This window comes from Ranitomeya imitator, chromosome 8, assembly GCF_032444005.1.
Source record: "Ranitomeya imitator isolate aRanImi1 chromosome 8, aRanImi1.pri, whole genome shotgun sequence".
Taxonomy (NCBI): domain Eukaryota; kingdom Metazoa; phylum Chordata; class Amphibia; order Anura; family Dendrobatidae; genus Ranitomeya; species Ranitomeya imitator.
In genome coordinates, this window is record NC_091289.1 from 48682191 (window position 1) to 48707464 (window position 25274).

At 44.7% G+C, this 25274-nt stretch overlaps 1 protein-coding gene across 1 annotated transcript in view; it reads right to left on the minus strand.

Annotated features, from left to right (window-relative positions):
• LOC138647683 (musculoskeletal embryonic nuclear protein 1-like) overlaps positions 1-25274 on the minus strand; it is a 105980-nt gene that overhangs the window by 57771 nt on the left and 22935 nt on the right. The window contains exons 4-8 of the mRNA XM_069736877.1: positions 23192-23313; positions 21189-21301; positions 18838-18918; positions 17644-17793; positions 4253-4363 (exon numbers count right to left, since the gene is read on the minus strand). Of these exons, the coding sequence (XP_069592978.1) occupies positions 4253-4363; positions 17644-17793; positions 18838-18918; positions 21189-21301; positions 23192-23313 (577 nt within the window). The remainder of the gene's footprint in view (positions 1-4252; positions 4364-17643; positions 17794-18837; positions 18919-21188; positions 21302-23191; positions 23314-25274) is intronic.

Genomic DNA, 25274 nt, shown 5'->3' on the forward strand with positions numbered 1-25274 from the left:
TATAATTTTTTGTTTTGTTTTGTGCTTTCAGATTCCTGTCAACTGGATTATCTTATGCAGGATTACATCTTGAATTTCTCATAGGTCGGTCAACAATTTCAGGCATTGTACGTAACACGTGTTCAAATCTGGGACAAACTGCATGAACTTGTGATGCCGGAGCCAAAAATGGAGGATTGGCTCAAAATAGCCCGTGGTTTTTCACACTATGGTCAATTTCCGCACTGTATAGGAGCCCTGGATGGGAAACATATCAGAAACAAACCAGAGGAAATTTCAGGCTATGACCCCAGACATCCAGCAGAATACATCCAACACGTTGGCGTGCGTGGACATTTAAAAAAAAAAAAAAATCAGTTTCTCATGAAACAATGTATTTAAAGTCCTAAATTCTGTAGGATACATTCTCTTTTAGAAGTTACAGCATTTTTTTCTGGGTAAACTAGAGCGTGAATCACCCTGTATTTACTAGTATTGATGTTAGTAATACGCTTAAGATAGGTTTGACTTTCTTCACGAGCCAACATCACCGAGCTACAACAGTGGTTTTACTCCACGTAGAGTCAGATCACAAATGTTACCACTGTGATGTTCTCTTATTTTTATGTATCCATTTTAACCTTTGCTTAAATTTAGTTTAAAAGGATTATTGTCAGAATAATAATAATAAAACACTTCCCCTAAGGCTTCTGTTACGTACACCGTTGTTTTTTCCCCCCAATACTATTTCCATAGTAGCAGATCCAACCATGTATATACTCCAGCTCCAGATAAATGGTAAAAAACTTTTTCTTTATTGATCCAACGTAATAAAAACAGGATAATCCTTACAACAAGTTTTTTTGTGGTCTGTTATTGAGACAGACCATGAAAATTGCAGCGATAAGGCCCATAAGAATGGCCTGCAAAAAAGCACGGTATGTGTAAAAGAAGCCTTAGGGCCACACGTCAGGCTCAGCCTCCGCTCCATTCATTGTCTATGTGAGTGGGGAATAATGCATAGTATAGCCCCCTCCATTTCCAGCAGCCCTAAGACAGTGAATGGAGCGGAGGTGGAGCAGAAGCATCTCAGATCCACTAAAATCAGGGAATTTGCAGAGTATGTTTCAGGATCTATAGCGTCCTTTTGGGTCAGACAGGGGGTAGCTATAAAAATTCAATACGATATTGTTACATGATGGCAATCCTATAGCTTGTAGTCTCCATCAAAACCCCCAGGTAGCCACATAGGCATGTATAGCATAGACATTTTGGGACAGAGTATCAAAAACTCTTTTTCGTGAGGCAGTAACTCATCTGGGCATAAACCGAGCCAAGAAAGAACACATCTGTAAGAATTGTGACTTGATTTTCCCTTTAAAGACGGCATTTTTCCCCCATATGATTTCCACTACAAGCTCAAACACGCTCCCAGAGAGGCAGGAATTTGTCCAAACTGACAAACCTAGAAGTGTGGGGGGAAAAAATACATTTTGACACAGACACAAAACATAGGATGAATATTTGGAAACTTGTATTTATGGTAAGGAAACAAAAAAAAGGGGGAAAACAATTAACAGCAGCCCCCAATCTCACCCGCCGGTTATTAAAAAGTGCATCCATCCAATCCACCGATCCCATGTAGGAAAGCACTTCGCAATGTAACACATTCCTTTAACCTCGTGTCTGCCAAATCACCCTCGATGATGCTTTATTCTAGGTTTGTGGGCAGGACAGACTTAAGAATCTCTGAAAAATATCATCGACATACTAAACGTGTCCTCGTCCATGATTATGTGCAAATACCAGACCAAAATTGAAATCCTCTGACAAACACAGTGGTGGGAGAAAAAAAAAAGTAAAAAAATCTGATGATTCCACGTAACAAGAACATTTATGAAGTAGTGAAACAAAACCTTTTTTCACCCTTTTTGACCTTTTGCAAAGAAAAAAAAAAAAAGGATTTGTATGAAAATTTAAATAAAAAAAAAAGGCTCAAAACGACACTAGACATAATGCAGAAGGAAGGACGACGCATTGCACAGCAATGGCTCGCACTCCCCCCACCGGGAGCCAAGGGGTCTGGGAATGATCGGACTCGGAGGGGTCTGTAACAGCAGCACAAAGTTAAGGCAGAGTCTTCCGTATAGGATTGCGCCATACTGTGGATCTCGCTGGCGGTAGAAGTCATACATGGATTTAAGCCTTTCTTCAGTAGGTCCATTTGATCTGGCAGTTCTGTATCAAGTCCCTTGTATATACAGATATGGGCGAGAATCCATTTTCTTGAAAGACAGTGTTTGATGAATAGTGATATGAAGGGGTTAAAAAGTATTCTCTCATCTTAGAGATTTAAGTCATAAGTGTCTGATGGTTGATGGACCCCTCGTCTATCTTGACGAAGGGGCCTCATTGCCTCAGAGTGTAGAGGTGGACTGAACGCACAGCTCTCCATCATTTGTAGAGGTGTCCGAAATTAGCCAAGCGCTTGAGAAATATGAATACACCTTTAAGGCCTGCGGGTAAATTTAGAGGGGCTTTCTCATTTTCTTAAACTGGGTAAAATGTCAAAGTGATTGTAAAAGCACTCACAGTTCAGGCCGGAGCCACGCTCTGATGCGCTCCTGAAGGAACAGCATGAGAAAACCCCCTTTAAAAAGGTTTTTGCTATGTAATCTGAGAACAACATGATGTGGGGGCAGAGACCCTGATTCCAGGGATGTGTAACTTACTGAGCTGTGTTTTGAAGTTTCAAAAAAAATCAGACTTGGCAGATTATCACTACAGGACTCTGTGTCTTGTGCCCCCTGGTCCAACCACGACCCCATCAAAGAATAAAACACAAAAGCAGTCAATCAGTGGCATGGGTGAGGTTATACTGAGCTCAGTATTCTGAGCTCTGCAGCAAAGAAAACTGTCATTGCACCACAGTATCTGCACCCACTAAAGCAGGGGTGACCTTTTATCAGGCCCCAGAGCAGATTCTCAGGGACCGCATTCTTGGGCAGGGAGCTGTATTTTGATTACTATCAGCTCATTAATTTCTTCTTGCTCTGTTAGCACACACACAGTGCTCACTACTGAACACTGAAGGGCATGCAATGGAAGATTATGTCCTGACACAAGTGCCAGAGTCAGGATGTACTTTATGGTATGGCCACCGAAGGATGGGATAAATATCCAAATGGCCCTTCGCAGAAAAAAAAAAAAAAAAAGAAAAAAGAAGATTCCCCACCCCTGCACTAAAGTATCGCTGGAATCAGGGTCCATGTCCCTACAGCGTGCTGCTGTCAGATTACACAGCAAAAACCTGCTGACAGATTCACTTTAATGTATTAAGCTCACACTTGAATAATAGAATTAAAGGCAATGAACATATATGTATGAGGGCATTAGGATTGTGGCCCCAAAGACAGATCTGTAACAAGGCCCCATTTAAAGAACTGTTGCATTACTATGAGAAGCGGGGGTTTCATGCCCCCACTAAAGTGCCAGGGTCCATGTGCAAATGCATTCTCTTCTTGCAAGTCATTTAATGAATACATGTAGGGTCATGGAGCCTTGGAAATATCCAAACTAGATGATAAAATGACATGGCTTCGATCTTACTGCCATTATCAAATGCAGACTGGTTATACTGTATTGTAGGCACGAGCTGAGATGCCATCTTGAAATGTGATAATGCATAGAAAATAACATTGGAATGGAAAGAGAAGGTTATGCCCAGTGTCCCTGCAGGACTGATACAATGGTGGACACATCTGGGATTAGATTTCACATTCTGATAAGTCGCTCTGCAGCTTGATACAGATCAGACGGCATCAAGCAATAAAAGCATGCCGTCACCGTACTGCGATGTGGTCATGAACTTACAAGTTAAATGGGGAAATAAAATACAAAAAAAAAAGTAAATAAAATAAAAAAAAAATTATGGGACAAGCAGCCAGGTTAGAAAATTGCCAATGATTAGTTATTGACCTTGATCTCTATAAAGAACAGCAGGTATCTGCAGATGTGACACTGGCAGGACTTGTGCCGGGTACAAGTGGGCAGTATCTTGTAGTGTGCAATCAGAGCCCAGAACCCGCTGCTGAACGTTCTGACTGCTAGTAACAGTCTTGTATCACCTTTATCTCTGAATGCTGACAACACAGCAGAGGTATCGGCTCAAAGTTTCCTGTGCCAAGAAGCCAGACCTGGTTTCCTCCTGTAAACCTTAGTTCAGTGGAGGCATAATTGTGCAAAAAGAAAAATTAGACGCCGGACATCATACGGGCAGGCCAAAACGGTGTTTCTTTTTCTTAACAGATTTGGAATTTGTTAGCCTACGGAGGTCCTCGTCGCCATCAGACTCTTCCATTTCATCATCAGCTGAAATGAGGATCTATTGAGAAAAAAAAAAAAAACATGAAACATATTTCCATTAATTTATACACATTTCCACAAACATATGTAATATTCCACAAACGTGTGTATATATACACATACATACATAGTTCAAAAAAAATAAAGGGAACACTAAAATCCCACATCCTAGATATCACTGAATCAAATATTCCAGTAGTAAATCTTTATTACATAGTGTAATGTGTTGAGAACAAAGTGGAATATAAAGTTACAGGCTGATCCAACTTCAGTGGAAATGCCTCAAGGCAAGGAAATGATGCTCAGTAGTGTGTGTGGCCTCCATGTGCCTGTATGTCCACCCGACAACACCTGGGCATGCTCCTGATGAGGCGGCAAATGGTCTCCTGAGGGATCTCCTCCCAGTCCTGGACTAAAGCATCAGCCAACTCCTGGACAGTGTGGTGCAATGTAGCGTTGGTGGATAGAACAAGACATGGTGTCCCAGATGTGTTCAATCGGATTCAGGTCTGGAGAACGGGCGGGCCAGTCCATAGCTTCAATGCCTTCATCTTGCAGGAACTGCTGACACACTCCAGCCACATGAGGTCTGGCATTGTCCTGCATTAGGAGGAACCCAGGGCCAACCGCACCAGCATATGGTCTCACAAGGGGTCTGAGGATCTCATCTCGGTACTTAATGGCAGTCAGGCTACCTCTGAGGAGCACATGGAGGGCTGTGCAGCCCTCCAAAGAAATGCCACCCCACACCATTACTGACTCACTGCCAAACCGCTCATGCTGAAGGATGTTGCAGGCAGCAGATCACTCTCCACGGCATCTCCAGACGGTCACGTCTGTCACATGTGCTCAGTGTGAACCTGCTTTCATCTGTGAAGAGCAGAGGGCGCCAGTGGCAAATTTGCCAATCCTGGGAGCATAACCCTCATCTGTGGACATCGGGCACTCAAGACCATCCTCAGGGAGTCGGTTTCTAACCATTTGTGCAGACACATGCACATTTGTGGCCTGCTGTAGGTTATTTTGCAGGATTCTGGCAGTGCTCCTCCGATTCTTCCTTGTACAAATGCTGAGGTAGCTGTTATGCTGCTTGGTTGTTGCCCTCCTACAGCCCCCTCCATGTCTCCTGGTGTACTGGCCTGTCTCCTGTTAGCGCCTCCAGCCTCTGGACACTATGCTGACAGACAGCAAACCTTGCATTGATGTGCCATCCTGGATGAGCTGCACTACCTGAGCCACTTGTGTGGGTTGTAGAGTCCGTCTCATGCTACCACGAGTGTGAAAGCACAACCAACATTCAAAAGTGACCAAAACATCAGGCAGAAAGCATTGGTACTGAGATGTGGTCTGTGTTCCCCACCTGCAGAACCACTCCTTTACTGAGGCTGTCTTAATAAATGACAATAATTCCCATCTGCTGTCCATTCCATTTGCACAACAGCATGTGAAATTGATTGTCAAACAGTGTTGCTTCCTAAATAGACCGTTTGATTTCACAGAAGTTTGATTTACTTGGAGTTATATTCTGCTGTTTAAGTGTTCCCTTTATTTTTTTGAGCAGTGTATATACACACACACACATAAAGGGGGACCCCTACACCTAGACTTTCATCACGTGGGTGGAAATAGGTAATAAATGTGTTTTGTGATGGCAAAATAGCTTTGAAAGGCATTTTCCACAATTATGTTTAACCCCTTCGCGACACGCGCCGTACTAGTACTGCGCTGCCGGCACTGCATTAGTGCCAGCAACAGTACTAGTACGGCGCACCGATCACCGCGGTCTCGCGCTGAGCGCCGCGGTGATCGGGTGCGGGTGTCAGCTGTATATGACAGCTGACACCCCACAGCAATGCCCACGATCGGCGCTATCGCCGATCGCGGGCATTTAACCCCTCTGATGCCGCTGTCAGTAGTGACAGCGGCATAGAGGGGGATCGCGCAGGGACGGGGTCCCTGCGCTCTCCCACCGGAGCAACGCAATGAGATCGCGTTGCTCCGGTGACCCGGAAGGAGTCCCCGGATCCAAGATGGCCGCCGGACTCCTTCCGGGTCATGAAGTGACCTGGCTAGCCGGCGCCTGCTGAGAGCAGGCGCTGGAAAGCCAGGTAAGCTGCCTGTCAGATCGTTGATCTGACAGTGTGCTATGCACAGTGTCAGATCAACGATCTGATCTAATACAGAGATGTCCCACCCTGGGACAATGTTAGAAAGTAAAAAAAAAAAAAAAAATAGAATGTGTAAAAAAAAAAAATCCCCAAATAAAAAAAAAAAAAACATTTCCCAATAAATCCATTTATTTATGTAAAAAAAAAAAAAAAAATAAATAAATGTACACATATTTGGTATCGCCGCGTCCGTAACGACCCGCTCTATAAAACTATCCCACTAGTTAACCCCTTCAGTGAACACCGCAAAAAAAAAAAAAAAAAAAAAAAAAAAAACAAGGCAAAAAAACAACGCTTTATTATCATACAGGCGAACAAAAAGTGGAATAACACGCGATCAAAACGACGGATATAAATAACCATGGTACCGCTGAAAACGTCATCTTGTCCCGCAAAAAAAAAAGCCGCCATACAGCATCATCAGCAGAAAAATAAAAAAGTTATAGCTCTCAGAATAATGCGATGCAAAAACAATTATTTTTTTATATAAAATAGTTTTTATTGTGTAAAAGCGCCAAAACATAAAAAAAATTACATAAATGAGGTATCGCTGTAATCGTACTGACCCGAAGAATAAAACTGCTTTATCCATTTTACCACACGTGGAACGGTATAAACGCCTCCCCCAAAAGAAATTCATGAATAGCTGGTTTTTGTTCATTCCGCCTCCCAAAAATCGGAATAAAAAGCGATCAAAAAATGTCATATGCCCGAAAATGTTACCAATAAAAACGTCAACTCGTCCCGCAAAAAACAAGACCTCATATGACTCTGTGGGCCAAAATATGGATAAATTATAGCTCTCAAAATGTGGTGATGCAAAAACTATTTTTTGCAATAAAAAGCGTCTTTTAGTGTGTGACAGCTGCCAATCATAAAAATCCGCCAAAAAAACGCTATAAAAGTAAATCAAACCCCCCTTCATCACCCCCTTAGTTAGGGAAAAATAATAAAATGTAAAAAAATGTATTTATTTCCATTTTCCCATTAGTGCTAGGGTTAGGGCTAGGGCTAGGGTTATGGCTAGGGCTAGGGTTATGGCTAGGGTTAGGGTTGGGGTTAGGGTTTCAGTTATAATTGGGGGTTTCCACTGTTTAGGCACATCAGGGGCTCTCCAAACGCGACATGGCGTCCGATCTCAATTCCAGCCAATTCTGCTTTGAAAAAGTAAAACAGGGCTCCTTCCCTTCCGAGTTCTCCTGTGTGCCCAAACAGTGGTTCCCCCCAACATATGGGGTATCAGCGTTCTCAGGACAAGTTGGACAACAACTTTTAGGGTCCAATTTGTCCTGTTACCCTTGGGAAAATAAAAACATAGGGGATAAAATATCATTTTCGTGGAAAAAAAAATATTTTTTATTTTCACGGCTCTGCGTTATAAACTGTAGTGAAACACTTGTTGGTTCAAAGCTCTCACAACACATCTAGATAAGTTCCTTGGGGGGTCTAGTTTCCAATATGGGGTCACTTGTGGGGGGTTTCTACTGTTTAGGTACATCAGGGGCTGTGCAAATGCAACATGACACCTGCAGTCCATTCCATCTAAGTCTGCATTTCAAACGGTGCTCCTTCCCTTCCGAGCTCTGCCATGCACTCAAACGGTGGTTCCCCCCAACATGTGGGGTATCAGCGTACTCAGCACAAATTGGACAATAACATTTGTGGTCCAATTTATCCTGTTACCCTTGGGGAAAAAAAATTGCGGGCTAAAACATCATTTTGTGGAAAGAAAAAATGATTTTTTAATTTTCACAATGCTACATTCTAAACTTTAGTGAAACAATTGGGGGTTAAAAGTGCTCACCACACATCTAGATAAGTTCCTTAGGGGGTCTTCTTTCCAAAATGGGGTCACTTGTGGGGGTTTCCACTGTTAAGGCACGTCAGGGGCTCTCCAAATGCAACATGGCGTCCGATCTCAATTCCAGCCAATTTTGCATTGAAAAGTCAAATGGCACTCCTTCCCTTCCGAGCTCTGCCATGCGCTCAAACAGTGGTTTATCCCCATATATGAAGTATCGACGTACTCAGGACAAATTGCACAACAACTTTTGGGGTCCAATTTATCCTTTTACCCTTGGGAAAATAAAAAATTTGGGGCAAAAAGATCATTTTTTGTGAAAATTAATAAAAAAAATTTTTTTACGGCTCTACATTATAAACTTCTGTGAAGCACTTGGAGGTTCAAAGTGCTCACCACACATCTAGATTAGTTCCTTAGGGGGTCTACTTTCCAAAATGGTGTCACCTGTGGGGGTTTCCACTGTTTAGGCACATCAGGGGCTCTCCAATCGTGACATGGGCTCCGATCTCAATTCCAGCAAATCTTGCATTGAAAAGTCAAATCGCGCTCCTTCCCTTCCGAGCTCTGCCATGTGCCCAAACAGTGGTTTACCCCCACATATGGGGTATCGGCGTACTCAGGACAAATTGTACAACGACTTTTGTGGTCCAATTTCTCCTGTTACCCTTGGTAAAATGAAACAAATTGGACCTGAAGTAAAAATTTTGTGAAAAAAAAGTTAAATGTTCAATTTTTTTAAACATTCAAAAAATTCCTGTGAAGCACCTGAAGGGTTAATAAACTTTTTGAATGTGGTTTTGAGTACCTTGAGGGGTGCAGTTTTTAGAATGGTGTCACTTTTGGGCATTTTCTGTCATATAGACCCCTCAAAGTCACTTCAAGTGTGAGGTGGTCCGTAAAAAAATGGTTTTGCAAATTTTGTTGCAAAAATGAGAAATCGCTGGTCAACTTTTAACCCTTATAACGTCCTAACAAAAAAAAATTATGTTTCCAAAATTGTGCTGATGTAAAGCAGACATGTGGGAAATGTTGTTTATTAACTATATTATGTGATATAACTCTCTAATTTAAGGGCATAAAAACTAAGAGTTTGAAAATTGCTAAATTTTCATAATTTCCGACAAATTTTTGTTTTTTTCACAAATAAATGCAAGTCATATCGAAGAAGTTTTACCACTATCATGAAGTACAATATGTCACGAGAAAACAGTGTCAGAATCACCAGGATCCGTTGAAGCGTTTCAGAGTTATAACCTCATAAAGTGACAATGGTCAGAATTGTAAAAATTAGCCCTGTCACTTAGGTGAAAACAGGCTTTGGGGTGAAGGGGTTAATATTTTATTTTCTACTCATTATATGATGTAGCACAACACAAAATATACATTTTTACTGCACTGTTAGGCTGTGTGCTCTTTGCGTTTTTGCCGGGGTTTTCTTTTCTGTGCAGATTTGTCACTTGATGCCACCAAAGTGAATGAGAGTCCTGAAGTCTCCGGCCCACGTTGGTTATTTTTGACTTGCATATTTAGACCTGCAGTATGTCAATTATTTCAGCGTTTTTGCATCAGATTTCATCCATACTAATGAGTGGAGGACAAATCTGCACCAAAAATGCATGGAAGAAAAAATAGGGATTTTTGTGTGTACTCACCGTAAAATCCTTTTCTCCGAGCCACTCATTGGGGGACACAGGACCATGGGTTATGCTGCTGTCACTAGGAGGCTGACACTAAGCTGAGACAAAAAAAGGTTAGCTCCTCCCCTGCAGTATACACCCTCGTACTGGCTTCCAGACACCCAGTTTAGTGCAAAAGCAGTAGGATATTAACAATATAACAAGTAACATTAGAATATAACATGTCAAACAAACAGTCAAGATCAAAAAAACAAGGTCACGAGCCGAAAGGCTACCAGGGTGGGTGCTGTGTCCCCCAATGAGTGGCTCGGAGAAAAGGATTTTACGGTGAGTACACACAAAAATCCCTATTTCTCCTTCGCCTCATTGGGGGACACAGGACCATGGGACGTCCCAAAGCAGTCCCTGGGAGGGAAACAATACAACCAAATAACTCCGTGTACCATCTGACTACAAATGCGCAACGGCCGCCTGCAGGATACGCCTGCCAAGGGCCGCGTCCGCAGAGGAGTGAATGTGAACATTGTAATGCTTTGTGAAAGTATGCAGGCTGGACCACGTTGCGGCCTTGCAAACCTGCTCCGCTGTAGCCTGGTGCCGGATGGCCCAGGAAGCACCCATCGACCGAGTGGAGTGAGCTCTAATCCCCGCCGGGATAGGACTGCCCCTGACCCGATAGGATTCCTGGATAGCAGATCGGATCCATCTGGCTATCGTGGATTTAGACGCAGCCAAACCCTTTCTGTGACCCTCCGGGAGCACGAAAAGGGCGTCCGATTTTCTGAAGTGAGCCGTTCTGGAAATGTACCTCCTGAGGGCCCTTACCACGTCAAGAGTATGGAGAGCCTTCTCGACCCTATGTTTGGGCTGCGGGCAAAAGGAGGGAAGAATGATGTCCTCATTAAGGTGGAAAGATGAGACCACCTTCGGAAGAAACGCCGGAGAAGGACGTAGGACTACCTTGTCCTGATGAAAAGCAAGGAAAGGAGCCCGGCAGGATAAAGCGGCGAGCTCTGAAACCCTTCTGATGGACGTCACCGCTACTAGGAAGGCAACCTTCCAAGAGAGGACAGAGAGCGGAACGTCTTGAAGGGGTTCGAACGGCGGTTCCTGGAGAACCCCCAGGACCAAATTGAGATCCCAGGTCTCTAAAGGCATCCTGTAGGGAGGAACAACATGGGAGACTCCCTGAATGAAAGTCTTGACCTGAAAGTTGGTGGCGATCCTACGCTGGAAAAGCACGGATAACGCTGAGATCTGACCTTTGAGGGAACTCAGAGCCAAACCGGAGTCCAGACCCGACTGAAGGAAATTCAAGATGCAAGGGATAGAGAAAACGAGAGGAGGGTGACCCCGGAGCCTGCACCATGAGAAGAAGGTTTTCCAGACGCGGTGGTAGATGGAGGCGGAAGACGCCTTTCGAGCACTTAACATGGTGGGGATGACCTGCTGAGAGAAACCGGCGCGAGTTAGAATCCAGGTTTCAACAGCCACGCCGTTAAACGTAGGGCCCCTGAGCTCTGATGGTAGATCGGTCCTTGGCGAAGCAGGTCTGGGCGGTCTGGCAACCGCAAGGGAACGTCGGCTACGAGCTGAACGAGCTCCGCGTACCAAGCGCTACGAGGCCAGTCTGGGGCGACCAGGATGACTGGAACTCCCTCCGTCTTGATCTTTCGGATCACCCTCGGCAGCAAGGGAAGGGGAGGAAACACGTATGGGAGCTGAAATTGATGCCACGGAGAGATCAGCGCGTCCACTCCTATGGCCTGGGGATCCCGAGATCGAGCAATGAAGTTGTGGACTTTGGCGTTCAATCTGGACGCCATCAGATCCACGTCCGGGGTCCCCCAGCGAAGACAGATCTGGAGAAAAACCTCTGGGTGGAGTTCCCACTCCCCCGAGGCAAGGCCCTGGCGGCTCAGGAAGTCCGCCGCCCAGTTCTCGACTCCCGGAATGTGCACCGCAGAGATGATGGAGTGGTTGGTTTCGGCCCAACGAAGGATGAGGGAGACTTCCTGCATCGCTGCCCTGCTGCGGGTACCCCCCTGGTGGTTGATGTAGGCCACCGCCGTGACGTTGTCCGATTGGACTCGTACTGGGTGACCCGCGAGCAGGGCGTGAAAGCGACTCAGAGCAAGTCTGATAGCGCGGATCTCCAGGATGTTGATGGGAAGTTTGGATTCCCGAACTGTCCATCGGCCCTGGGCAGAGTGGTGGAGGAACACCGCCCCCCAGCCAAGAAGACTGGCGTCGGTAGTTACCACTAACCAGCGGATCGGGAGGAAGGACTTCCCCTGGAGAAGAGATGGGCCCAGGGTCCACCATACGAGAGATTGTCTGACCCGCGGGGACAGGGGGCAAGGGTGGTCGAGAGATGAGATACTCCTGTCCCAGTTGTCCAGCAAAGCCTGTTGCAAGGGACGGAGATGGAGTTGAGCAAAAGCAACTGCTTCGATTGTGGCAACCATCTTTCCCAGGATCTTCATGGCGAACCGAATGGTTCGCGGGCGGGGATGACAGAGCGTTCGGGCTCCCTTCTGAAGCGCTTGGGCCTTGGACCGAGGAAGCAAGACCAGTCCCCTCGAAGTGTCCAGGATCATTCCCAGAAAGGAGATCCGACGGGCCGGAACGGGAGCGGATTTGTCCCAGTTGATCAACCAACCTAGGCGCGAAAGAGAATCCAGGGTAATTTGGACGCTTGACTCGCAGGCTTGAAAAGACGGGCCCTTTATGAGGAGATCGTCTAAGTAAGGAAACACGACAACTCCTCGAGAATGAAGAATGGCCATGACAGCCGCCATGACCTTGGTAAATACCCTGGGCGCCGTGGCGAGACCGAAGGGTAAAGCCGTGAACTGGAAGTGGTCCTCCCGAATGGCAAAGCGGAGGAACCTCTGATGAGACGGGAAAATCGGAATGTGAAGATAGGCATCCTTGATGTCTATCGAGGCTAGAAATTCCCCTCTCTCCATCGAAGAGATGACCGATCTGAGCGATTCCATCCTGAAGTGCCGGACTCTTACGCACTTGTTCAGGCGCTTCAGATCCAAAATGGGCCGCACTTTTCCGTCCTTCTTTGGCACGACGAAGAGGTTTGAGTAGAAACCTTTGAACCTCTCGTGTTCCGGGACCGGGACAATGACCCCGCTCTGGCGGAGGCTGTGAATGGCGCAAAGAAGGGCGCGAGACTGAGCTGCCGAGCTGGGAAGACGAGAGGGGAAGAACCGAGTTGGAGGAGGAGAGGAGAACTCTATCTTGTAACCTGACGATACCAGATCCCTGACCCATTCGTCGTGCACGACGGAGAGCCAGGCTTGCTGAAAAAGGAGCAGACGGCCGCCTACTCTGATAGTATCGACTGGCGCCGTTCCCGAGTCATTGAGACGAGAATCTGGGAGGTCTGGACCCTCGGGATCTGGGTTGTCTAGGTTTCCCGCGCCAGGAAGGAATAGGCCTGAAGGAGGGACGAGCATCTCTGTCGGTGCGAGCGGATCGGTCCGATCTGGGAAGACCGGTAGGATTGGACCAGGCTGAGCTGGTACGAAAGGGCCGAAAGCGAAAGTAAGGCTGGCGCTGGAAGGCTGCCTTGGGCCTCTGTTGGGGAAGGAACTTGCTCTTTCCCCCTGTGGCGTCGGAAATAAGCTGGTCAAGCTTTTCGCCGAAAAGCCGCCCGCTTTGAAAAGGGAGGGAGATCAGAGATTTCTTAGAGGAGGAATCTGCACGCCAATCTCTGAGCCAAAGAGCCCTTCTAATAGCGATGGCGTTGGAAGCCGCGGATGCTGCGCAGTTCGCCGCGTCGAGGGATGCGAACATCACATAATCACTAGCCATGGCTAACTGCTTAGCCAGGTCCGCCATCTCGGACGGGAGGTCCTGTTCGTTAATGGATTTCGCTAGAGCATCCGCCCAGGAAACCATAGCCTTGGACACCCAAGCCGCTGCGAAGGAGGGGGACAGGGAAGAGCCAGAGGCTTCATACACCGAACGAGCTAGCGAGTCTATCTGGCGTTCGGTGGGGCTCTTAATTGACGCGCCTTCCGGGACTGAGAGAAGCGTTTTGGAAGCTAGGCGTGAGACCGGCGGATCTACTAAAGGAGGATCCGTCCAGTCTTTCACGAGATCCGCTGAGAAGGGATACTTTGATAGCAGATCCTTTTTACCCGTGAACCGCTTATCTGGATGCTCCCTGTGACGCCTGACTATATCCAGAAAGGCTGGATGTGAGGCAAAGGATTTGTGGGAACGTTTGGATCTGGTAAACGAGACCGCGTGTTCCGGAGCGGAATTAGCGTCATCCTCCACCCTAAGAGCGTGATTGACTGCTACAATGAGGGAGTCGACCGTAGCTCTGAACTCCGGAGCCTCCGGGTCCAATGATACCTCAGACTCATGTTCAGAGTCGGGAGCGCTGTGAGCCCCCAAAGAGGGTGAGCGAGAGGGGGAGCTGTCAGATTCTGAGCGGCGGGGAGAGCATTCAGGAGAGGTAGTGCGGATCCGTTTTCTGGAAGACCGAGCCTCTTTATGGAGAGAGCGGCCCCTGCTGACCGACGATTCCCCTGCTATGGAGGGATCTCTTAACGCCTGTAACGGGTTACCTCGTTCCCCAGGAGGATTTTGAATGGATTTGATGGCGTTGGCTAAAAAATCCACGGATTGAGAGAGAGAAGCGACCCACGGGGGGGGGACTAGGTACGCCAGAGTCGGTGGCGGTGGAGGGCTCCTCGGCACATGGGGCATCGCAGGCAGAACAGAGGGGGGAACTTTGAGGCCTAGGAAGAGGGGCCTGACAGGTGGTACACGCAGAAAAAAAGGTTGTATGCACCTTAGAGGATTTTTTAGATCTAGTCTGCGACATGACTCTAATGCACAAAAAGCCACAGGGGCTATAAATTGGCCTGGGAAGCAGAGGGCGGCGCTGCAGAGGAGAAGCTGACGATGTCTCCTTACCCCGGTCCTGTGTCCCGCTGTCCTGGGAAGCCGGCTGGGAAATCAGAGACAGGGAACTAGCTGCACGTGGGCGCTGTGCTTCCGAGATGCGGCAGAGCTGAGCTGCGGCGTGTCTGTGAGGACCAAGATGGCCGCCGAGATCAGGGGGGAGATCTCGGCGGCTGCGAGAAGCGCCAGGGACCGGGGGCGGCGCCGCCGATGACGCGCAGCAGTGGGCGGAGCCTATCGGCAGCGACCAGCGGCCAGGCCGAAGCCGGGGACTAAATTTGCGGCCCCGGCCCGGCGCGCGGCCGCAAAGGGCCGACGACTCGGCCCACCATACCGCTGCAGCCCGCCAATGTGCCAGGTTGAGGAGGAGCCCTCCGGACCGCTGAGACCCCCCCATCCCCCACGGAACACTTACCCCTGTGGAGGTGAGAGGAATCTAGCGCTTGGGAGAATAGCTGGGACGGTGCAGGGGTTGGGAAGCCTCAATCCACCAGCCCCTGATAGAGAGGGGTGGAGAGGAACCGTCCACCACCTGAGTCACACAGAAACATTGGTGATGCAGTATGGTCTGCACGGACGCCACGGGGAATAGGGCCACTGTACAGCCGAGGGTAGAACCTGGTGGACAGGGCATATGTCCGGCAATAAAAAAGGGCCTGGCTGCAGAGGAGGGTACTGGAGGAAAACACCAGTGCTCGTCTGTATAAAAAAGGGGAGATCGGGGCCCATTTAGGGGAGAAACCGTCGCCCAAAAAATGTCAGCTCAGGCAGTGGCTCCCACGTCGCAGGAGAGGATACGGAGAGGAGAACTCCCGTGCTCGCCTGTTGTTGGTTCGGGGGAGATCGGACCCTAAAAGGACCCGTTGCCCCCTTCGTCCGGAAAAGATAAAAAAGAAAAAATACGTGAAATTAAAAATCAGTGTGCCTCCTACGGACACTAAGCTTAAACTGGGTGTCTGGAAGCCAGTACGAGGGTGTATACTGCAGGGGAGGAGCTAACCTTTTTTTGTCTCAGCTTAGTGTCAGCCTCCTAGTGACAGCAGCATAACCCATGGTCCTGTGTCCCCCAATGAGGCGAAGGAGAAAAAAAATTTAAAAATGCTCGAAATATTTAACACACATACCCTTAGCTATTCTTACAGTGCAGAGCCTGTATACTGTTTGGCCACTAGATGTCAGTAATTCTGAAAACTTTAATACTATGAAACCTCAATATGAGACCACCTTGCTTGAGCCCATCACCTTTCATCTAGGCTAGATTTCACTCTTAGATCTGATGAAGACTGACCCTCTGGGAAACTATTTTTAGTGATTCAGTAAACACTTTTTTTTTTTTTTAACATTTTTCAGGATTCTTCCTCATCAATATGGTAATCATTCAGCAAAACACAAGAAAGCATTGTTACCGGAGAGAACAAGGTGTTCGTGTGACTTCAGCATCCATTTCACAATAGCGAGACGGAAACTAATGTTTCCACATACATTAACACTTAAAGGTTTTTTTTCCCACGAACAAAGTTAATTTTAATCAACATTTTTTTCACTACATCTTGGAATAATAATAACTTCCCCCAATTGGATGTCTTTAAATAAAATGTTCCTGTGCCGAGATAATCTTATAAATGTGCCCCTGCTGTGTACTGTGTAATGGCCGTGTCTGACCGTACAGGGACATGGGCTGATCATGTACAAGGGAACATTTTTTTTGCCTACTCACAGGACAGAAGTCACACACGTGCGCAGCCATTCCTGCCAGCTGTAGCTTTGAATGATACTATTCACATTATGAAGAGCAACAGAAAAATGGTGCAATTCCTCCATTACTTCATTGTTACAGCTTTCATTGTGCGGCACAGATTACCTGGGAGCACAATTCTCTATGTCACGGTCATATCAAACTTGTATAGCGTGCGGTTTTTTATCTTTTGTTTTTTAAGCGATTAAGAGGCTGAAAAAAAAACTTTTCAGAACGGTTACCGTCGATGTGCTGTCTCAGTGCTGGTTGTCGTGAACCAAGCTGACATTTCTATCGCTGCCATTTTTCCAGTATATTCAACATTTTGATAGCTAGCTTAATTTTTTTTTGCATTTTTGGGGGCAGTTGTTGCAACAGAAAAAAAAAAAAAAAACACACCAAATCTGGTGTTTCAATTTTTTTTCTTTGTCTTTACAGCATTTATTGTACGGGTTTAGTTTTAGATTTTGATAGATCAGACTTTTTGATTCAGCAGTATCATTAACTCTTTTTTATTGCAAAACACACATATGTGTTTAAGAATGAAATAATAATGATGATCTTACCACATCTGTCTGATCTAGCAAAAGATAAAATTAACCCGTACAATAAATGCCATAAAGACAAAAAAATTGAAATGCCACAATTGGTGTTTTTTTTGGTGTTGTTGCAATATCCCCCCAAAAATAAAAAAGCTGTAGCATTGCAGTATAAAGAGCAAGTTAAATGCCCTAGAGGGACTTAAAAATAAAGTAAGTGATAAATAAGAAAATAAAAAAAGTGTGATTTATTATATATATTTTTTACACTTTATTATTACTTTATTTTTAAGTCCCTTTAGGCGATTTATCTTGTTCTTTATACTGCAGCCCGCTCCATACACCCGCAGGTGCCATGTGACGCACCATGATGTCACACGTCCCTGCGCTTTTAATTGTGGTCTGTTAGGAGGACAGGGAGCACATTCACGAGAAGCCATTGGAAGTCTTATACAGATGAATCACATAGGAAAACACTCACTTCAGATTCAGAGTCATCATATGAGGCTGCCCGCCGGTATCGGACCTTATTTCCGTTGCGAGACTCTGGACTGCCTGCTTTCTCTTCCATTTTGGCTTTTGTCTTGCCCTTCTTCATCAGAAAGTTGTCCACCACCCAGAACATTAATGCCTGTTGTAGAAACAGCTTCTTATTTATGGCGTTATATGTTGACGAGCACAAAATTCAGAAAGGGCGCAGCTTTAAATTCTTACAGGTCACGAAAAAAAACCTTCCGGACCCCCCACAGATTAAGCGTCAGGGTGGTCCGAGTCCTACTCTGCAGTGATGTTCTAAAACAATAATGCAAAGTAGCGCATCAGGCTACATGTAATCAGAGCAAAAATCCAGTTGCCAGAGACAGCCGGAGTCCCCAGAGAGAAGGTAGATGGTTTATTACCGACTGCGCCTTCTCTATTGCTGTGTACACTGTGCAGAAGAAGCTCAGTGTACACAGTGATAGGAAGAGCTTCCTCCTCCATACACAGCACTCCTGTGATGTATATCAGTAGGAAACAGAAGCTGTTGGGTCCTATGAGACTCAGACAGATCTGTTATGCATTTCTACTTTAACTGGATCAAATATACTAGGTCCAAGTACAGGGTAGATGAGAAAAATTTAAATATTGAAATACCGCCACATAAGATCAAAAAAGACCTGTGAATGGGTGGGGCATTTCAGTATTTATATATATTTTTTTATACAATGTATAAAATACCGTAAATGAAAAATAAATTAACAAATTAATGGATAAGGGGAAAAAAAATAGAAAAAAAAAAAGTACACGAAAAATTCCACTGTCAATTTAAATTGTAGTTACTAAACCCCACCTCAGCGTACAAAGAAAAGTGACCAATATTTACAATTTGTTACAAGATGGGGAAAATGTTTTTTACATTTATTCTAGTGATCCTCTGTGGTCATAAAAAAATGAAACATAAAATGGGAAAAATAGACATTTATTTGCTCACTGATATTGCCAGATAAGGAAAAAAAAATAAAAAAAATAGTGACATCAAAGATGAAAATAAGAACATATACCGAAAAATAAGACAAAAAAAATGTTTACGAAAATTAAAGTACTTATGTACCTGGTCAGGAATGGGAGCACAAGTGGCCTGGTGTAGAACTAGTTAAAGATCATTAATAAAATAATAAATGGGAAGTTAACTCACATTAACGAAGAAAGGTACAATAAGCATGACGATGGCTAGCTCCAACTCCGGGTTTGGAAAAGGAGGCTTTATCATGTCCTCCTGCAGAGGAGAGGGACAAGTGTATATCAGACGAGGAATAAAAAACGTGGCGAACATTAATAAAATGCATATATATGTGAACCCCATCATCATGCTTCCTGCAATTGTTAGCTGAGCAACTCCATTTTAGAATGGTTCCCCAAGCAGAAAAGCTTTAGGCAAGTCAGGCAGTCAGATCTGGGACTAATGGGCTGAAATCAGCCCTGTTCTTCCCTAACATCTGCTGTGGACCTCTTACTGCAGATATCCGAGTAAACAGAGATTTACAGCAATGCTCCACGGGAAAGATGTATGTAAAACAGCCCTCCTAAAGAAGGAAAAAAGACCACCTATAGATAGCCATCCTTTAAAGGGGCTGTCCCAAGCTTGGGACAAATGTCTGCAGCCACTCTTATGACTGCCAAATTGCGACAGCATATGGTCCACACGCTGTTACGATTCCCCGGGGGTCACGTGCGGACTCCACTCCTTCAGCTTCTCTCTATAGAAGAGAACTGAGAGAAGCTGAATGAGACTAGTATGGAGATCTCATACAAGCCGTCATGGAAGTGCACTGGGAAATGGTGACAACACGAGCACCATTTGTCAGTCTGCAGACCTTAGTGCCAAGCCTGGACAACCCCTTTAAACTGGTGTCCAACCCAACAGCATTTGATGATCCCGTTCCATCAGCTTGTAGGGACTCACCTGCTGTTTAAGGATGTTTCCAGTGCCCAGCGACAAAACATGTCCCAAGACAAAAAAAACAATGAATGGACTTGATAGGAAAGAAGAAGCAATACTTTGACCCACTTAATGTTTCTACTTGAATAAATATGCATACAGTCGGGTCCAGTTGGGGAAGGGGAGTATTTTCATCACTTAGCCTCTGTACACCAGTAACTTGGATTTGAAACAAAGCCATCAAAATAATTGCATACGAGGAGTTGCTGCATCTCAGACATTTACAGCAAATCCTGGAGAACAGCCATATATGTATAATAAATGGCAGTCTCACATTTCTCGGAAGATCAGGGCCCGTCCTAAGCCGTCAGGACATGCACAGCTCTATATATTTGCTAGCATCCCAACAGGCAAAAAAGTGGTGGGATACGCCATAAATGCCCCAGGTGGGAACAGCCCTTTAGCTATTCAGGAATTACACAACAGTCCTTGCATTGTCAAAGGGTCAAAGGTAACTGGGCACAAAATGATTTATTGTCCAATGTGGCCTGTGATTTCAGTAAAACTCCTTGAATTAAAGGGGTTATCACTACTGGGCAAGACAACCCCTGCTCAATCACTTCACAGCTCCAAATAAAATAAAAGAAAGTATGCTCGCCTCCCGCAGCCGCGTCAGTCCTGGGATGTCCATGTTGTTGTGCCAGGTGACCTCTGCAGCCAATCAATGGTTGATAAGCTGCAGCCCTTCAGTATCATCTGCTCTGAATGTACAGTGAAGGCTGCAGCAGTCACAGGACCAGCCGACATCAGACATTGGTTTTATTTCATATGGGGCACGGAAGTGACCAAGAAGGAGTTGGCCAGTAGTAGACAAGCCCTTTAAGTTTAATCTTCAATCACAGCTTGATGACTTTCTTCCAAATTCATTCCAGGAAAGATATATATCTTGGTACCCTGTTAGGCTTCTTTCACACTAGCGTCGGGATCTCCCCGTCGCAATGCGTCGGGGAGAGATTCCGACGCTAGCGTTTGCTGCATTGCACAATGGGTGCAGCGGATGCATTTTTCCGGAGCATCCGCTGCCCCATGGTAAGGTGTGGGCAGGTGGGGGCGGAAAAAGCGGTCCGTCAGGAGAAAAAAACCTTACATGTAGCGTTTTTTTCCCCCGACGGTCCGCAAAAGTACGACGCATCCGTCGCTCGACGGATGCGACGTGTGGCAATCCGTCGCAAATGCGTCGTCAATGCAAGTCTATGGGGAAAAAACGCATCCGGCAAGCACTTTTGCAGGAAGCGTTTTTTCTGCAAAACGACGCATTGTGATGGATTGCAGAAAACGCTAGTGTGAAAGTAGCCTTAGCCAGTGGATCGAAAAATATTTAGAATTGAGAGTCCTCAGTTAGCCATTAAAAGGCATCAACCACCGAGGACTCTCAATTCTAAATATTTTTCCAAATTCATTGTACTGAGATACAGGCAAAACTAAAGCTCTTGTACCAAAAAGAAAAAGGCTCTGAGACAATGTAGTACAAGTCAATCCATGAATACCCATAGACAAGCACGGCATCTAGTCTTGTGCTTTTTCCACAACGCGGGATGACACCTCACCTCTTTCAGGTTGAGTATAAGCAGGACAAGGACTATTGCCGTCTTCTCGAACATCATGATAAGGATGTAGAGTGCGCACTGCCCGACCCAGGCGTTACACTGTATAGGATCCCCTGCACACACACAAAAAAGGGGAAAACAACAGCCATAAACACAATAAACGCACTATTAGCACCAATGTCTGGTCTACATACCAATCTATACACATTAAATATTTCTCTTTAACGCCAACTAGCAATCCTAGAATTTTTAAGTTTGCAAGACAATGTTTACAAAGCATACAAAGTCAAGTAAGCCATTATTCACCTGAAATAAAGGGAACAGCACTATCTTTAGGTTATATCACCAGTATGCGGTCTGCCACCGGCCCCCCGCTGATGAGCTGATCCCATTGTGTGCTCCGTACAGCCCGGAACTGCAGCTCATACTGAAGTAAATGAGAGCTGCAGTACCCGAGAATGGCCACTTCATAGAGTATGGCGCTGTACACAGTCAGAGGCCACGGGAGCTGCAGATCGATAATCCGTGGTGTTGTCCCACCATGAACAATCTGTTACGGTTTATCCATATAGAGAAGACCAGGAAAATCTCCATTGGGTCCACAACTAGTGATGAGCGAATACACTCGTTACTCGAGATTTCTCGAGCACGCTCGGGGGTCCTCCGAGTATTTTTTAGTACTCGGAGTGTTAGTTTTTCTTGCCGCAGCTGAATGATTTACATCTGTTAGCCAGCATAAGTACATGTGGGGGTTGCCTGGTTGTAGGGAATCCCCACTTGTACTTATGCTGGCTAATTTTTTTTTTAATTCTCCAATTTCTAAACTTCGAAAACAAGGGCGATTTAAACTTTGATATTTTTTTTATATAAATATGAAACTAACGGTTTTTTAATCCTCTTAGAGGACTTGAACCGGTGATCATTTGGTAGCTTGTTGCACATATATATATATACATACATATACATACATATACACGTATATATATATATATATATATATATATATATATATATATATATATATATATATATATATATATATATACACATACACATATACACACACACACACACACACACACACACACACACACACACACACACACACACATATATATATATACACACACACACACGTATATATATATATATAATAATACCTAGTGCCCAATTTGGTGAATACTGGCCCAGCCGTTTGGCCGTGGATAAAGAACAGAAATTCAATTTTTATATATAACATAATAAAAATACTAATTAATAATAATACATTTTAAATTATAGTCTCCAGTCGTGGCAGAGCTTCAGTGGAGTACTAAGATGACAGTAGTGTAATAATCCATTACACCCATTGAGGACAGCAGCATTGAAGGGAGTAAACAGCAGCAATCGGAGCAGGCTCCAGTCACTGCTGAAAGAAGCGGATGTGGAGGTGGAACATATCAAGCACCATAACTAAGTGGATACAACAAGACCGGGACTTGTCATGTAGCTATGCAGTACTGTGCAAAAGTTTGAGGCAGTATTCTGTGTGGAATTACATGAAAAGATAGAAGGATTTGTGAAAGTGACCTCCACAGATCTGTGGTTAGTTCTCCAAGATGTTTGGAACAATCTCCCTTCCAATTTCCTTCAAAAACTGTGCAAGTGAACCTAGGAGAACTGATGTGGTTTTGAAGGGAAAGGGCGGTCACACCAAATACTCATTTTAGATTTCTCTTTTTCTCCCCTTCACTTTGTCTTTTTGTTAATTGATAAAGAATAAACTTAACATTTCTTTTTATTAAAGCTTTCTTACTTTCATACTGCTTAAAGGTTTTGCACCTCACATGTCGAGAAGGGATTAATCACATCTGTTACAGTTTAAAGAAAGGAGAGCTGTCAGCACCATGCACGATCCTCAGAATCAAACTACATTATTAAAACTTACTGTGCCCTGAAAACTAAGCATTGCTAGTCTGCCATCATCAAGTGTTCAAAACAAGTAATCTATATATACCACATACCATATTCTCCAAATCTTAAGGAGTCCCACTGCCCCCATTCAACCACGCAGCTCACTGCCCGGACACCGGCATAAATAAGTAACATGCCTAATGTGGCATCCAGGAGAAAGTTGATTAAATAGCTGTATAAGGCACAAAAAAAAAAAAAAAAAGGAAAAAAGTCAAGAAATGTGCATTTATACAGAAAAGGATCAAGAAAAATGTTCTATATACAATGTGAAATAGCATTATGGCGATACTGATACTTTTTTTCTGAAACAAAATGGTTGATTGCGTGAAGTACTGCAGGTTTAAATGCAACATAGATGAATGGTTACATACACAGTGGATATAAAAAGTATACACACCCCTGTTAGAATGCCAAGTTTTTGTCATGTAAAAAAAAAAATCATACCAAGAAAAATCATTTCAGAACTTTATCCACCTTTAAAGGGAATCTGTCGCCAGGTTTTTGCCACCTACTCTAACGGCAGCATAATGTAGTGACAGAGACCCTTATTTCAGTGACGTGTCCCTTACTAGGCTGCTTGCTGTAGTTTTGATAAAATCACTTATCAGCAGGAGATTATCTAGAGGTCTAGTAAACTGGCTTCCATGTAGTCCAGCATATTCATGAGCTCTGTATAACCCTGCCCCCAACACCGATTGGCCGCTTTCTATGTACCCTGTGCATAAGCAGAAAACATCCAATCAGTGATGAGGTAGGGGTTATACAGAGCTCAGCATTCAGAGAACCGCTAGATCTGCAGAAGATTAAACAGTGATTTTATCGAAACAGTAGCAAGCATCCCAGTAAGTGAGACATCGCTGAAACAGGGTCTCTGCACCTATATTATGCTCAGATTAAATAGCCAAAACTTGCAGACTGATTTCCTTTAACGTTCCCCATAATTCCACTGGAATTACAGTTAAATAGTTAAATGACTCAGCTTTCAAGGGTTACTGACTACTCCATTTGTCCCATCCTTTACAGTAACCAGACAGTAAAAGAGAAGGCAGATGGACGCCACTGTTACATAAGATTATATAAGCTTTGTACTCAGTAATCGTGTACACACACACATAGGTCTGCACTGGAACTGTATACACAAAACAGTATTGTGTTTTTCTTTGTTAAATCTATAACAATGACCAACAATCAAATCAACATTTGTTACTTTACTTAGATTTTAGTTCAAACAAAAACGGGCGAATAGTACCGTAGTGAGAACAAGTAGGTAAGTACGAGATGCAAATAAGTATATACATGCCTATATAGATCAGGGCTCAGTAAGGGCAAGATGTGCAAATATTTAGTTAATGAATATTAGCAACGTAGGTCTCTATAACAGACGTAATTATGTGGTTCAAGTATAAACAGTAATATAAATTAGCCCCATGATTAAAGTGCTTATATAAAAGTGTCGTAGTCGACCATAAATCATCAGCGCACTAGCACACATTCTATAAGAGTGAGAATAAGCATACACGTGCATATATCAGGGCTCAGTAGTATGATTCACCCTCGGAAGAAGCGACGGCGAAACGTGCGCTTTATGTATGCACCAAGCACCTCTGTTATTCACTACTAGGGCTGATGTACAGTACATGACTATTACACATGGCCTGTACAGTCACTTTTATTATGCCGACCTTCATTACCATTATTCATTAAAGGCACTTTTGCACATAGTGACTCACATTCAGTATTTCAGTTTTCTTTGTGATATTAGTTGCCGGTTGTGCTACCAAATTCATCAAAATGGGCTTTCTTCTTGATGCAAATGTTTTGGGTTTTTCTTGCACATTTTGGTGCCAAAAGTTGTGAAAATTGCACCAAAATGCTGGCGTACTCAAAACTACACCAGGATGGGGGGCGGAAACAGAAGACGACACCAGGATGGGGGCGGAAACAGGAGTGGAGTTGTGACGTTTAAGATGCAAATTATAAATTAGATGATAATATTTTGAAGTTAAGGTACCTTCACACTGAACGATATCGCTAGCGATCCGTGACGTTGCAGCAACCTGGCTAGCGATATCGTTGTGTTTGACACGCAGCAGCGATCTGGATCCTGCTGTGACATCGCTGGTCGGAGCAGAA